At 39.6% G+C, this 16,171-nt stretch overlaps 1 protein-coding gene across 1 annotated transcript in view; it reads right to left on the reverse strand.

The window, feature by feature from the left end:
- akt1 (v-akt murine thymoma viral oncogene homolog 1) overlaps nucleotides 1-16,171 on the reverse strand; it is a 104,524-nt gene that overhangs the window by 24,553 nt on the left and 63,800 nt on the right. The window contains exons 3-10 of the mRNA XM_062041995.1: nucleotides 10,968-11,096; nucleotides 8,807-8,918; nucleotides 8,393-8,519; nucleotides 6,259-6,390; nucleotides 6,063-6,128; nucleotides 2,154-2,222; nucleotides 1,919-2,044; nucleotides 769-897 (exon numbers count right to left, since the gene is read on the reverse strand). Of these exons, the coding sequence (XP_061897979.1) occupies nucleotides 769-897; nucleotides 1,919-2,044; nucleotides 2,154-2,222; nucleotides 6,063-6,128; nucleotides 6,259-6,390; nucleotides 8,393-8,519; nucleotides 8,807-8,918; nucleotides 10,968-11,096 (890 nt within the window). The remainder of the gene's footprint in view (nucleotides 1-768; nucleotides 898-1,918; nucleotides 2,045-2,153; nucleotides 2,223-6,062; nucleotides 6,129-6,258; nucleotides 6,391-8,392; nucleotides 8,520-8,806; nucleotides 8,919-10,967; nucleotides 11,097-16,171) is intronic.

Genomic DNA, 16,171 nt, shown 5'->3' on the forward strand with positions numbered 1-16,171 from the left:
TCCTTTCCTTCCAGATGTGCTAAGCTCAGGTGGAGTGCAGAGGAGATGGCGTCCTCTGTGGAGCGGTTAGGGCGATAAGCAAACTGGTATGGGTCGAATGTGGGGGGAAGTCTGGAGACAATATATTCCTTTACCAGCCTCTCGAAACAATTCATTACAGATGTTTTTTGGGATAAGTCAGTATTTTAACATAAAAGTGTTTGATTGTGAGGCATTAAAAGCCACAAAATGCAACGGGTCCATCAGACCCACAAACACTGGCTGAGTAACAACAATATGAACACCATACAAGGGTTAAGGTAAACAAGGCTTAAAGCATTCAACTTAAGATATTTCAAGCCTTCTTTTGATATCATTTTGATATGACTTGCAGCTTATGAAAACCTTGAATTAAAAATCTCACAAAATGTGAGGTTTCCAAAAAAATTAAGTTATTATTCGTCATTATAAAAAATAAAGGCTTGGGGTATCTCACTTTGCATGCCATGACTTTATATTACATATCAGTTTCACACTTGAAGTTGAATTGCTGACCTGAATAAACTTTTGCACGATAAACTATTTTTTTTAGTTTCACCTGTATATCAAAGTTTAATTTCTAGTAGTAGTTTTGTCTCTTGAGAAGAAACACTAGAATAATTGTTGAAATGTGGGGGGCATACGCACTTTTGTGAGATATGTGTTTATCTATCACCCTTGTCTGTAAAGAGATTCCATTATAGAGAAATACTGAGAGGAGAAGGTGTCACAGTGAAACAATTAGGTTACCTCAGGTGCCAAATACTCTGGTGTTCCACAGAATGTTTTCATGGTGGCGCCATCTTTGATCCCCTCCTTGCATAGGCCAAAATCTGTTATCTTGATGTGTCCATCTTTATCCAGCATCAGATTTTCCAACTGAGGGGAAAAAGGAAAATAAACATAATCAGTATATCTGAATATGGATAGTTTATACTGACAATTATGATGATTTTGTGGAAATGACTGTTAATTGTTGATAAATTGTTTTTGAATCAATGGAGGCAAATATAGTGCAATGCATGGCTGCCACCATCAGAGGTTCTGTTGATATAGTGTCAACTAGTTTGTGACTTGGAGAATAGGAACATGACATATGTGAGCTACATTTAAGCAGAACTCCTCCTGGCAGCACTGATTTGCTCAAGACAATAGCATGGAAACAAGAGGCCAGAACATTCAGAAATTCTTCTATACACTCAAGATGGATGTACATTAAAATACACATTGGTTAATATTTTCCCAATTCCTAAAAATGTCTTTTAAATGTGAAACTATAGCCCCTTAATATATGAATTAACTTGATTTATTCTAAATTGTATTCCATTGTGGAAAAAATAAATGTAGTCAGATGCCCATCTCTACTTTCAGCATATGTTTAGGATAAAAAATCATCTTAAATAATTCATATACACATATATTTTGCTAAGCAAACATTGTAATTATACTTTACCAACTTGACTAGATTAAAACCAAAACCACATGGGTTTTGATGGACAGAAATATGTGATAAAATGTTAAAATAACAAACATTATGATGAAGTGAAGCAACATTGAAGCAACATCCGTTTAAGTCAGACGACTGTAGCTCACACGTGTCCAGCAAGGCTGAGCAAGTCAGCACATCTTCCAAACCTGCTACACTGGCATTTTCAATAGCAGCTTAGGAGGCTGAGATACTGCCTCATAAACCCAAGGGAAAAGAGACAGGGAGTGTGTGCTATGCTGACCTGGCTGGTCTATCAGCTGGAAGTGTTATAGCTACAGATGCCTGCTGCGAAACAGGTAACCAAAGACAGCTCTACATAAACATCTCCCATATCAATCACTGATCAGCTCTTTCCTAAAATAGTAGGCTAAAAAAGACAAAAAGCAATGATGAGAGAGAACAAATATCTACCTTTAGATCTCGGTAGACCACGTTTCTTTCGGCATGCAGGTAGTCAAGTGCCGACACAATCTCTGCACCGTAGAACCGAGCTCGCTCCTCTGAGAATACTTGATCCCTTGAAAGGTGGAAGAAAAGCTGGAGGAAAATAGCACAGATTGGTGGCAAAGAGAGGGTAAAGTTATTGCAGGGAAATTATATCAACTAATCCTAAAAGTGAATTCTGAGTAAATCTAAAGGAGTTTACCTCGCCTCCATTTGCATATTCCATGACAAAGCAAAGGCGGTCGTGTGTTTGGAAAGAGTATTTCAGCCCCTGGAGACAGAAAATGAGACCATGATTTAATCGTATGAATGTCACAACATTTTAACAAATGTGAGGTGCTACACTTCAAAACAAAAACATTTCCAGAGAAGGTGAAAAAAACATTTGTTGCCTTCATTTTCTGTTTTCAAAGCAACAATGTGTTGCAGCGCTCCTTATTCATTGCTTTTGCAGAATAGATGCTTGTAAGTGACTACTGACTGAATTAGTCAATTACAGACCAATCAGCATACTTCCAGTACTATCTAATGTGGTAGAAAAGGTTGTGGCTAACCAATTAATGGATCATTTACATGATGGCAATCACCCCCTAAATCCAATGCAATTTGGCTTTAGACAACATCACTCAACAGAAACAGCATTCGGTTACTTTGTTGAGCAGCTAAAATTAAGTTGGATAAAGGGGGGTTGGTGGGAGCCATATTTTCGGATCTGAAAAAAGAAACATTTGATACAATACATTTTAATATCCTTTTAATCAAAATCATCATCTCGCAACATCTCAGACCTTACACTGAACTAGTTCAAATTATATTTGAAAAACAGTAAACAGGGTAGAAGAATTGGGAGCACCATGTCCTCCCTCTTAAACTCAGTTTTAGCTCAGCAGAGTTACCCCTAGGATCAATCTTGGGTCCCTTGCTGCTCAATGTATATATTGATGAGCTTCCTAACATCTGTTCAGAGGTTAGCACATAAGTGTACGGCGATGATGCTGTTATGTATGTCCATGCCAAACTAAAAGAGAAAGCTGCATCCGTACTCAATATCGCAATGGAAAAAATTGCAGAATGGATGATGCATTCATGTCCAACACTGAATCTTAATAAAACTGTTAGTATACTTTTTTCCCCAAAAGAAAAAGTTGTCATGTAATGACAGTTATAATAGATAGAGGACAAAATATACAGTGGGTACGGAAAGTATTAGACCCCTTTAAATTTGTCACTCTTTGTTTCATTGCATCCATCCATCCATCTTCAACCGCTTATCCAGAATCGGGTCGCAGGAACAACAGCTTCAGCAGAGACCCCCAGACTTCCCTCTCCAGAGCAACCATAGCAACTTCCTCCTTCCCCCCATCTGGTACTTGGCCTGCCCCGGGGTCTCCTCCCAGTGGGACGTGCAACGAGGACCTCCCTAGGAAGTCACTCGAGGCATCCGCACGAGATGCCCGAACCACCTAAGCTGGCTCCTTTCCAAGCAAAGGAGCAGCGGCTCGACTCTGAGTCTCTCTCGGGTGACTGAACTTCTCACCCTATCTCTAAGGGAGATGCCAGCCACCCTTCTGAGGAAACTCATTTCGGCCGCTTGTATCCGCAATCTTATTCTTTCGGTCATGACCCACACTTCATGACCATAGGTGAGAGTAGGAATGTAGATAGGTCGGTAGACCGAGAGCTTTGCCTTCTGGCTCAGCTCTCGTTTCGTCACAACAGTGCGGCAGTCATTTGCTAAAATAAAAAAAGATAATTTTATTTCTCATCAATGTACATTCAGTGCCCCATCTTGACAGAAAAAAACCAACATTTTTTGCAAATGTGTTTGAAATTAAAAAAACACATGTACATAAGTATTCAGACCCTTTGCTCAATACTTTGATGTTGCACATTTGACAGAAATTACAGCCTCAAATCTTTTAGAATACGATGCCACAAGCTTGGCACATTTATCGTTGGGCAGTTTTGCCCATTCCTCTTTGCCTCACATCTCAAGCTCCATCAGGTTGGTTGGGAACTTGGGAAGCGTTGATTTTCGTCCAAGATGTCTCTGTACATTGCTGCATTCATCTTTCACTCTACCCTGACAAGTCTCCTAGTTCCTGCCGCTGAAAAACATCCCTAGCTGCCACCACCATGCTTCACTGTAGGGATGGTATTGGCCTGGTGAGGAACGTTGCCTGGTTTCCTCCAAACATGATGCCTGTATGAATTTTGTTTCTAATGGTATGAGAGTCAGTGGAACAGGGGTCAATGGAACAGTGCATGTGCCTCACAATAAGAAGGTCCTGGGTTCGATCCCCGAGCTTGGTGTCTTTCTATGTGGAGTTTGCATGTTCTCCCCGTGACTGCGTGGGTTCCCTCCGGGTACTCCGGCTTCCTCCGAAATAGGCTGATTGACAACACTAAATTGGCCGTAGTGTGTGAATGTGAGTGTGAGATGAGCAATGTACAAAGACATCCTGGATGAAAACCAATGCTTCCCACCCAACCTGATGCAGCTTGAGAGGTGCTGCAAAGAGGAATGGGTGAAACTTCCCAAAGATAGGTGTGCCAAGCTTGTGCATCATATTCAAAAAGACTGGAGGCTGTAATTGCTGCAAAAGGTGCATCAACAAAGTATTGAGCAAACGGTCTGAATACATATTTATAAGTGATTTTTGAGTTGTTTTATTATTTGCCAAAAATTATATATTTCTGTTTTTTTCTGAGTGTACATTAAAAATAAATAAAATGTACCTTTTTGATTTGAGCAAATGGCTGCAATAAAACAAAGAGTGAAAGATTTAAAGGGGTCTGAATACTTACCGTACCCACTGTATGAGAAGTAGAATACATTTAAATATTTAGGGGTGGTGGTGGACAGGACAGTATAGTTTCTAAAACTGTTACATTTAATCTTGCTCAGTTTAGATTCATTCGCCATCAATAAGTACAAATGCAGCCAAGCTCTATACACATGCAAGGATATTTTTTCATTTTAAACATTGCTTGACAACCTGGTCTCACTTAAGTAATGCAACTTTCCAACCACTTCCATGTCTGTATTAAAGAGCCACTCAAAATATGTGACAAAAAACATTCTCCTATCTTTATTGTGACGTTGTTAAGAAGTACAAATGGTTAACTTGAAAATTGTATTTCTATAGCTGACGTCAGTTTAATGTCTACAGTGTTTCACACCCTTGCACCACCAACGCTTGGAGAGTTTGTGAACTCATGTGATGAAGCACGTGTTAGATGTACCAGTCTTCTCTTGAGTAGATTGTTATGTCAATTTTAGATCCACAGCAATTTGCCAAAACTGCTTTTTATTTAGAGCAGCAGATCTGTGGAATGTTTTATCATTAACTGTTTGAGACTTTAAAAAAAAATCAAAGCAAGGATCTTTTTTGCCATTGCATTTACTGCTTCATATTTGTATTAATATTTGTGAGGACATACTGTCTATCAATTTATCTAGACAATCATTTTGCCACACATTGCTGTCAAAACGTGATCCTGTGACTCCTTGGTCATGTCAGGCGCGGCACCAGAGACTGAGGACGATGTCACATATTTGGCTTATACCGCAAGAAGCGCTCCTGTATTTTATTAATAAATTTAGTAATCCAACAAGAGTCAACGTCTTTTGTATCCTTTGTGAGTTTTCAAACACATTTCAAACAAATCAATCCATCCATTTTGTACCGCAAATGGGGATTACAGTTCCACATGAAACTGTAATCTGGCTCATGTTAGCAGGCTACTGTATAAACACATTTTGTTGTAAATTACACAGATTATATTCATATTGGGGGTAAATCAGAGTCACCCACCTCTTCTAAAGTTTTGCGTATCATTGTAGCAACTATCTTTTCAAACGGGGTGCTGCATGAAGCACTACTTTCCCCAAGTCCCCATTTACTGTATCTTCTTCTTCACTTTCTTCCTATCACGACCATTTCTATTTTTAGTAGGAAAGCCACACAACTGTTGTTAAATGAGGCCCCTGGTCTGTGCAATACATGCATTGTGCAATGTCCCTATAAAATAAAAAAATAATGTCATTAAATTACTGAAGAGCTTGACATTGGTAAAATAAAGTTCAGGATTTGAAGAGGTTCCTTACTGTCAAGAATGGGTGCTTTGAATTCTGGAGGACTCTGTTTTCTGTGAGTGTGTGCGCCACTTCATCCTGGAAAAAAATAAATCCACAAAGAACATTTGTCTAACTTAACACAATAGTTAGGTATCAGGTCATTGTGCCAAAGTCCTCCCCCACCAAGTCCTTTCTCTGCTTTGCTATCTCACTGGCAACCACTCACTTTTGCTACGATCACCTCCTTTTTTAGGATCTTCATGGCATAGTAGCGTCCCGTGGCCTTCTCCTTTACCAGGATAACTTTTCCAAAAGTGCCTTTTCCCAGGAGCTTGAGGTATTCAAAGTCGTGCATAGTCTGGAGAGCCGGAGGACAGAAAGCAGCATCTGATTACAAACAAACTCATGCTCAAACTAGCTGGGACATACAATACTACTGACAACAACACAGGAGCATTCAAGGCACTATTTCCCCCACCGTGCAATTCCCACTCTAATGGTTTAGCCATTTTGTGGCTGTGTCTCAGTTAACCCTTAACCCTTTAGAATGTTAGAAATGGTTGTGTGAGGGACATCCAATCCAGGGCTTTGGACCTTAATGTCATGACACATGTGAGGGGTTTGGGGGACTTGGTGGACATACTAGCTCAGACCTGGGCATTCTGCGGCCCGCGGGCCACATCCGGCCCTTTGTACGTCCCTGTCCGGCCCGCGTGAGGCCAATCATAAATTACAAAATAAATTTAAAAAAGTATCTATCTCGAGTGTGCAATACAACAGTGCTGCTTTTGTTTTGAAAAGCGTTATTTGTATTACTTCCGTGTGGACGTATGCTCGTGCGCGCAGCGGCAATCACAAATTACAAAATAAATTTAAAAAAACATCTATGTCGTGCGTGCAATACAACTGTGCTGCTTTTATTTTGAAAAGTGTTATTTATGGGCGTATGTCCGTGTGTAACCTGTGAGTGAAGGTGCACAGCGACAAGTGATGCCCGGTTATTCCCGAGATGCTAAAAAAAGAAAAGTTGATGACGAATGGCGTGTTTTCAACAAGACATGGACTGCCAAGTATTTCTTTACAGAAATTAAAGGTAAAGCCGTGTGCTTAATGTCTGGTACACATGTTGCTGTGTTTAAAGAATATAGTGTAACGACCTGCTGAAGTTGATGTTGTGTTCTTGAGTTGCGGAAATGAGGAGTGAGGATAGACGTGCGTGTGGAAGGAACAAGAAGTTGAGCTGTGTTAGTATAGGTTGCTCAATAAAAGTTTAAAAAGAGCGTCAGACTTGGTGTGCACTTCTTCTGGACGCTACAATTGGTGTCAGAAGTAAAACTTTGCGCATACTGCCGCTGCTTGTGTGCTCAGCCTGCTACGTCATCGGGAGGTACGTGCCACAATGTTTCCTGGCGACTTTGTCAAAATGGAACAGGAGGGAAAGGACATTGAGTGGGGACTTAAGGTGCCGGCAGCACTGCAGATGTCTGTGTGAATCCCGGACGTGAGGAGCTCGCCGCAAAGAGAGAGAGAGAGGGAGGAAGGAGAGAGGCAGCATCTACAGGTGCAGCACACGCTGCTTGGCATGGGGGAATTCCGCCCTCAATGAAGACTCCCAGGTTTGATGGCAAGGCGAACTGGGAGGCATTTCATCCTACTTCTGACACCAATTGTAGCGTCCAGAAGAAGTGCACACCAAGTCTGATGCTCTTTTTAAACTTTTATTGAGCAACCTATACTAACACAGCTCAACTTATCTCGTTCTTTCCACACGCACGTCTATCCTCACTCCTCATTTCCGCAACAGCAACGCTTCCTCCTTCTTCGCCAATCACCTTACAGGCGTGCTACGTTCACAACAAAGAGGATGCAGGATAAAGTGACAGAAATTGAAATTTTTGCATTGTATTATACATCAGGAAGTGTTGTGTAAGAAAGTGTTAAAAATAAAACCATCAAAAGCCATCTGCTTTTGTATAAAGATAAGTTAGGTTAAATTAAAATATTATTATTATTATTATTTATCTTACGGTATATCAAAAATAATTTGAGCAAAATTTAATTGAAATATTGTCGGTGTGGCCCTTCAGCAGTGCTCGGGTTGCTCATGCGGCCCCCGGGAAAAATTAATTGCCCACCCCTGTAGTAGCTGGTGCTAAGCCACCCAGAGCTGATGTTAGGAAAGTCACAGAAGCGGACAAGCGCTGAAGCCAGGTTGGCTGGTGTGGTGCACGTGGGGAAAGAAACCACGGCGTAGCGTAACGGCCAAACCAGAAGAAGGACACACTTAATGGTTGAATTTTTCCTGTTTATGGACACTAGGATGTGTCAGCATAGGCTGCAGCAGGCAAAATGAGACATACCACTTTGTGTCTGGGTTTGGTCAGGTAGACCTCCATGTCCATGGGGTCTGGAGAGGAGTCCATCATCTCCTCCTCTTGTTTCTGCAGGCCTTCTGCTACTGCCTGAATAGCTTTTGTCCACTCTTCCCTAAGGAAAGGCACAAGCAGCAGAAAAGATTACATCAGCCCATTTACCAAAATCACATAATTGTCTTCTTATCGACAGAAGGGCAATTTTAAGCGCGAGTTCTGCCAAGTGGATAATATGCAAGTGCGTAATAATGATTGAACACATGTATTTGAATGGTTCCAAGAGTAGGGAAAAAAAACACAACGTTTCTGTTGCTTTGTAGCATCAGGGACAGGTACCCTCTGCATGTACATGATTTGTCTTTTGCTGCTCTGTGAGCCGAGAGGTGCATGCTTCTCACTTGCCTCTCCTCAGGGGTTTCTACGTGGAAGGTGCGCTCGATGACAGTGGTCCACTGCAGGCAGCGGATGATAAATGTGTTGGGCTTGGGTCGTTCCGTCTTCATCAGCTGGCATTCTGACCGTAAAACGGGGAGTGGGGAAGAGAGAGGGGCCGGGGGTAGGGGAGAAAAGGGGACAGCAAGACCCACAGTTATAGCCATTTGTCTTAATCTCTACCAGAACACACACACCATTGACCAATTTGGAAACCAAAACGGAGAAAGCCACCTTTGACACTTAAGTTGGCAGCCTATTTAAAATATGATTTTTTTTATAAGAACGAAGGAATAATCTGGAATGCATTGCAACTCACTAGCATTACATTTTTTTTTACATTTCTCAAATGTATGCATTAAAAAACAGCTGACCTTGTAGTGTACATTCCATTCTTCTTTTATAATAAATACTGTCGATTCACACTACTGTTACTTTAACCATATTGTCTTAAGCAAACATGACAGACCACTTTTTACTACTACTACATCACAATACTGTTTTCTGGTCGTCATCACATATTTCCTATCACTGGTGCTCTTCTGTGGTGGCATCACAAAGACGTGTGTGGAGTGAATCCATTAGATGCTCACTTAATTGAAAACATTTCAGAAAGTTTCATGAGATTTGCATTTATCCGATTTTTTCAGTATTTTTATGTAACCTTTGGTTGTTTTGTAGAACTCGATTTTACAGTTTTTGAGGAGATTTAAACTCTGCAAATATAAGATTTGATCAGTTACTTTACACTGTGCAATACAATCTATGACACATATTTTTTTTTCTAAGGATGTTCCGATCAGCGTTTTATGCCAATACCAACCATCCGAGAGTGAGATCGGCTGATACCGATTACATGTATTAACTAAAAATTTTAAAATGTATTTATGGTGAGTGCTGTTGACAGTTTAACAATACCAACAGAATATTTAAATGTGACCCTTATTATCTTTCTCTGTGTTTATTATGTTCCGCCTCATCCTCCAGTAATACTTAAGATCCAAAGAAATGCAGTTTATTTGCCGTAATGAAGGTGATGATTATAAGTTTAGAGGAGCGGCTCCACACTGTGTATGGAGATACATAATTAGCTGCCAACGAGCTGTTTGTCAGCCGGGAGACTAAAAATAAATAGTGTCAGTCAGAGGGAAATGGCATTTGTCATCATCATTAAAATGCATTAATCGACAATGGCGATCACATACTTTTTCACGCAAATCGACAGATACTGATTGGTGGCCGATTGGTCGGCACATCCCTATTTTTTTCTCCAACAATAGAGATTACACTGTGTCTAGTAAGCAATTCATAAACAATAGATTGATATGTAATTTTGGAGAAGGGATTTCCTTCTGATCCTCTTTTACATCAACATCTGTTTCCAAATGAAAAATATCAGTAAATATGTTGTAATGCAACATAAAATGCCCTCAGCCTGATGGATGGAGGGCAGCCGAATGGACCACCACTGAGCTCCAATATGGGTCTATCGGGGCTGAAACGTGATCCAGCTGCTGCACCCTCAACAGCGGCGATGCATCGTGTGTCCTCATGTCGTGGTCTCCGAAAAGAAAAGCAATCACTGATGGCGGCAGTGCCTCAGAGCAGATAAATAGAAGTCAGGCAGCTAATAGCCACAATAACTCAAAAGTGTCTAAGAGGAAGCATTTCAACTAACAGTGGGGCTGTTTAAATGTTGAGTTCAGTCATTGGCAGACTTGTCGCAGCAACTTTTAAGGATGGATCATGCCATGCCTCTGAGAATTTTATATTAATTTATTGTTGTGCGCACAGTAGAGAGTTGGAGAAGACGCATACAGAGTAGACATTCCAATGTATTAATGTCAGGAGCCAAAAATGCAAGTTCAAAGCGAATATGAGACAAATGTCAATATGACAAATCTGCTAATTTACATGCGGAGACAAGATCAGTCACTTGTATACTGCAATCCCACATCCATTTGGACAAGCTCTTTAATAACTCTTCCAAAGACGGAGCACTTTTCTGTGGGAATTGTTTGTGAACATCCTGTAACTGTTACAACAATGCAAATATGGATAAAAAAAAACAACTAGTTGCCAAGAATCAAGAGGAAAAAATGCAGCGGTTTCTGTGAAAGCAAATACTCACGTGCTACAGAGAAGTTATTTAAGGGGGTTTCCAGCTGGTCGACATCTTGTGGTCGCTCTTTGTAGCCAATGAATGTACCATCGCTCTTCAAAAGAAAATACCTTGGCCTCCAGGTCTTGATGTATTCTCCTGATACGAAGACAGAAATGCCATCATTACAGAGGAGAAAATTAATCTCACAAAGCAATCCAGTCAACACAACATATTCATTACGAATGTATATTTTTTCAAACGGATTAATTTTGTAGTGGTTTTAATGGTTCAGTTTTGTTATCAAATTATTATTATCTGCTATTTTTCCTCCCAGTGATGCAACCACCACCCTGCAATGTAATAATTAATGTGCTGTTCTAGTACTCACAAACATGACCATCTTGTCACCACCTTTCTTTTTATTGTAGGTCAGCTGCAGGACAAATCTAATGTTTGTTTATTTTTGCAATTCCTAGCCTTTTTTTGGACAGCGCTCAACATAAGTATTTTGATGGATACATTTCCGTAAGAACAGAATCATACATTGCACTGATATTAAACAAACTTAATACTGGGGCTGCACGGTTTTGAGAAAAAAAAACTAATTGCAATTTTTGATTTTGATTAAATGTGCAATTTTTAGATTTTTGGATATTGCATTCAATTATATGATCGCATGTTTCGTGGATTATGTCAGTTTGCTGATTTATTTTCTAAAAGGTGATGGCAATCATATAAAACCCTTAGGTAGCGGACACTGCAGTTTGCCACAAATGTTGCAAAAATTGGGATGTAACAATATGAAAATTTCATATCACTGTTATCATGACCAAAATGATAACGGTTGTCATTATTATCGCAGTATTGTTGAATGTGCTCAAAAAGTAAGTATACATACACTGAAATCTTTTGACCAAGTCATTTTTTTAAATAACTAAAATAAACAGAGACACTGTTAGAAAAGCAACTATTTTGCATGTTTTATTTTTCTTATGCTTCACTGATATTGTTTATCTGTTTTAATGGCTAAGCTTTTATTGTTGTAAATATTGGTTTGTGCTGTAGCACTTTAAGATATATTTAAATGAAAAGTCTGCAATAAACAAACTAAATCAATATTTTTCATTATCCTACTCTGTTCAGCGGTCCTTGAACGCACCACATGTCGCCACACACCTACCTCTTACATTCCTTTTGTATATTCTGTATTTAGGCTAGCGAGCTGGCACCATACTTGCCAACCTTGAGACCTCCGATTTCGGGAGGTGGGGGGGTGGGGGCGTGGTCGGGGGGTGGGGCAGGGGCGTGGTTAAGAGGGGAGGAGTATATTTACAGCTAGAATTCACCAAGTCAAGTATTTCATATATATATGTACATACATATATATATATATATATATATATATATATATATATATATATATATATATATATATATATATATATATATATATATGTATATATATATATATATATACAGTATATATCTACATCCTGAAAATATGCAAACAAAACTGTGTTTAGATAATTGATACTTCAAACATGCATAAATAAATCTTAAGGAAAATAACATAACTTGGCTTCTGAGAGCTTCAAAATGTAAAGCATTAAATGCTAAAGTTGTTGATAAACAAGCAATTAATTTAATAATTAAATATGGTCATTTTAAATGAATTATTATGATCATTTAAAATTTATTATATCGTTTATATCGTGGGAAAGCGGACGTGAAAAAAGGCTGTCCTCACTCAGGTCCGCATGGAGTTGGAGGGGGCGTGGCCTCCAGCTACGGCTGAAAATCGGGAGATTTTAGGGAGAAAATTTGTCCCGGGAGGTTTTCGGGAGAGGCCCTGAATTTCGTGAGTCTCCCGGAAAATTCGGGAGGGTTGGCAAGTATGGCTGGCACCAGTCACTCTGTGAGTTGATCAAAGTGCAGTTATCAATCATGGTTTTTTGATCATTTTAACTTAAAACGATAATACAAACCGTTGGAGTTTTACTCCTGTTATCAATAATACCGTTTATCGTTACATCTCTTGTGCAGCATAAGGTGTCCTGACTGTTAGGTGCATCTGACCAGTATGTTTTGAGTGAGGCCAATTTTCCGTCAGTGATTTTGTAAACAACAGCACCATATGTGCCAAAAGCTCACTTTGAGTTCAAGACAACATCCGTAACTTCTGACCATGCATGTCTCTCTCAGACAAAACTCAATTTAAATCGGTGATGCTTCAGGAAATGCTGCGCCAGATGTTGTGCAGATGGGGCAAAACCATCTTACAAACCATAGCAAGGCAGTGACACACCGTGCAGTGGGACTTGAATATTTATAAAGGAAAAGAGTAATTCATTTTTAATTATGGAGACACATACAGTATTAGCCCCATGCAGAGTCATAGAAAGCTGTCTTTAATTGCCCCATTTCCTCCAACACAGAAATGATGTGTGTGTGTGTGCCGGGAGACATAGGGGATCTGTCAATATGAGCTTCTGTTGTCCTCTGACACCACACATGTGACTAATGTAACTAATAACTGAACAGACAGCAGCTAACAGTGAAGTCTCTTAATTTTTGTGTACGTCTTTCAAAATAATCTTAAAAAGGAAAAAAACAATTTCCACTGACTGAGCCAATGTCACTTTTCAACATTTGCACTTTTCACATCTCCAAAATATGAACTTCCTACTCTTGCATTACATTTATTTTGAGCCCAAATGACATGAGCAAGAGTCCAAATGGCATTCTGGGATGTGAAGCGAAAATGAAAACTAAAGGAAAAGGACACTTAAGTAAAGTGCGAACATTCTGGCAGAGTTGACCGGATAAGAGGTGAAGCACTCATTAGCTATCAAGACTTACTGTGAAAGCATTGGCTGGAAGACAAAACATCTGTCCCACAGTCTAATGCAGTTTTGTATTCAATCTGAAGCAGATGTCTTATATTTTTCATCATGGCACAGGACATAGTCATTTTTCATCTATTTAGCACTTTTGTACCAAACATATCCCATTTAGACCAGATCTAATTTGTCACATGTTGGTCTTTTTAACCCTTTATCACCTTGGTGCCAACAAAGAGATTGCACAAAATATAACGTGTAAGAATACTAGTAGTCACTGAAGTGTCAGCTGTTTTAACACACAGATGAGTTGCCGTTCTTTGGCCAGGTCTCCTAAGTTGGGCTCCAGCTGGTCTCTCACACTGTGGTCAGTTTATTGGCTGACCTATATTCACCAGCTATGATCCCAGTCCACACTGAGGACATTATGCGCACAATGCTAAGACATCATAATGTGATACATTCATCACAAACAAATAAATACACCATGGCGGCAAAAAATGTTTTTAGAAATCTAACAATATTTTATAAAAATGTGGGGGTGGAGTGTGTTTACCTGTACACCTGTGTGCTTGTGTGTAAATAAAATGGGTGTTTGACTGCATGCACCTGATGCTGTGTAAGTATTGAGAAATGTGAATATGTATTTTGGTGTCGCATTTTCGTAGCCACAAAGAATGTGATCTACAGTCATATATGCTAACTGATGTGGTCTCAGTCACATGGAGGTAAGGCTGCAGCTAACGATTATTTTTCTATCGATTAATCTCTAGATTATTTTTTCGATTAATCGGTTAATCTCTAGATTATTTTGTCGATTAATCTATAGATTATTTTTCCTTTTACCGATTATTTTTTTATTCAAAATTAAGATGAAAAAATAAATGTAGGCCCGTTTTTTCAAAAGGCATGGCTTTTATTTACAAAAAAAAGAAGTATGGCCACTCAGTCAACATGGACAACAACATGACTAAATATTCTGTAACAATGTAAACATTTAAAACTTTTAACATTTAACAAAATTAAAAGTAGCTTATTCGCTTTTTAATGTGCAAATATAAAAGTCAACATCCAGTGCAAATCTTAATATTCTGCAATAGTATAAGCATTTCAAAAGTAAAAGTATTGCTTATTTTGCTTTAAAATGCGCAAAAATAAAGATAAACATCCAATACAAAAAAGTGCAAAACGAAATAATCTGTAACAACAGTGTAAACATTTCAACAAAAGTGAACGTATTGCTTATTTGCTAAAATGTGCAAAAATAAAGATAAACATCCAATACAAAAAAGTGCCAATCCAAATATTCTAGAGCACTGTAAACATTAAGTATTGCTTTTAAAATGTGCAAAATAAACATCCAGTCCAACACAGTACACAATAACCAATTCTACTCATTCCAGTGAGTGACTAACAGTTGTAATGAAAAAAGGTTAGTATGTCTACATGCTTTGGTTCTTTTCTTGTTTACAATATTCCCAGCAGCTGAAAATAGGCACTCAGAAGGGGTCGTTGTGGCTGGAACTGAGAGCTAATTAGCCTTCACCTCAAGCCAGGACTGCGAGCAAGCTGAGCTGCAGTTTATATTTCTAGAAGGTCAACGGGCTCATAGTGATGTTACTAGTAGTTGACTGGGAGGTGTTTATTATCATTTGGTGAGAGTCCGCTGCCTGATGCTCACCTGCTAAACACCTATCTGCTCCACGCTGAAGCGCTGACTACATGCGCTCTGAATACGCACTGCGAGAGTTTGTTCTATGCTTCCGCGTAATCACCATAACGGCCCACCTGATACAGTTGCAAATATTTTAAAGTTCTATGTCTGGGTTGTGCACGGGCTGTACAATTCCTCTAAGAGTTGTCAGGCAGTCACAAAGACACTCGCTGACTATTTAGCTTGTTAGCTTCCTTCATCGTTATCGAAAAGGGACAGAGAGAGACAGTGATATTGAAGCTTAAACTAATTATAACGTCGAAGGAGTTGGCAAAAAATCAGTATACACACCGAAAATACTTACTCAGGGCCGCACCATGCTAAATTGAGACCATAAGCAGAACTTCATTTTGAGGCCTCGTCTCTTAAGTTGATTCAACGATTTTATACCTTTTATGACTGTTTTGTAATAAAACAAATTCCATCCATCCATTTTCTACCGCTTGTCCCTTTTGGGGTAGCGGGGGGTGCTGGAGCCTATCTCAGCTGCATTTGGGCGGAAGGCGGGGTACACCCTGGACAAGTCGCCACCTCATCACAGGGCCAACACAGATAGACAGACAACATTCACACCCACATTCACACACTAGGGCCAATTTAGTGTTGCCACTCAACCTATCCCCGGGTGCATGTCTTTGGAGGTGGGAGGAAGCCGGAGTACCCGGAGGGAACCCACG

This window comes from Entelurus aequoreus, linkage group LG03 (genome assembly GCF_033978785.1).
Source record: "Entelurus aequoreus isolate RoL-2023_Sb linkage group LG03, RoL_Eaeq_v1.1, whole genome shotgun sequence".
In the NCBI taxonomy this organism is placed as follows: Eukaryota; Metazoa; Chordata; class Actinopteri; order Syngnathiformes; family Syngnathidae; genus Entelurus; species Entelurus aequoreus.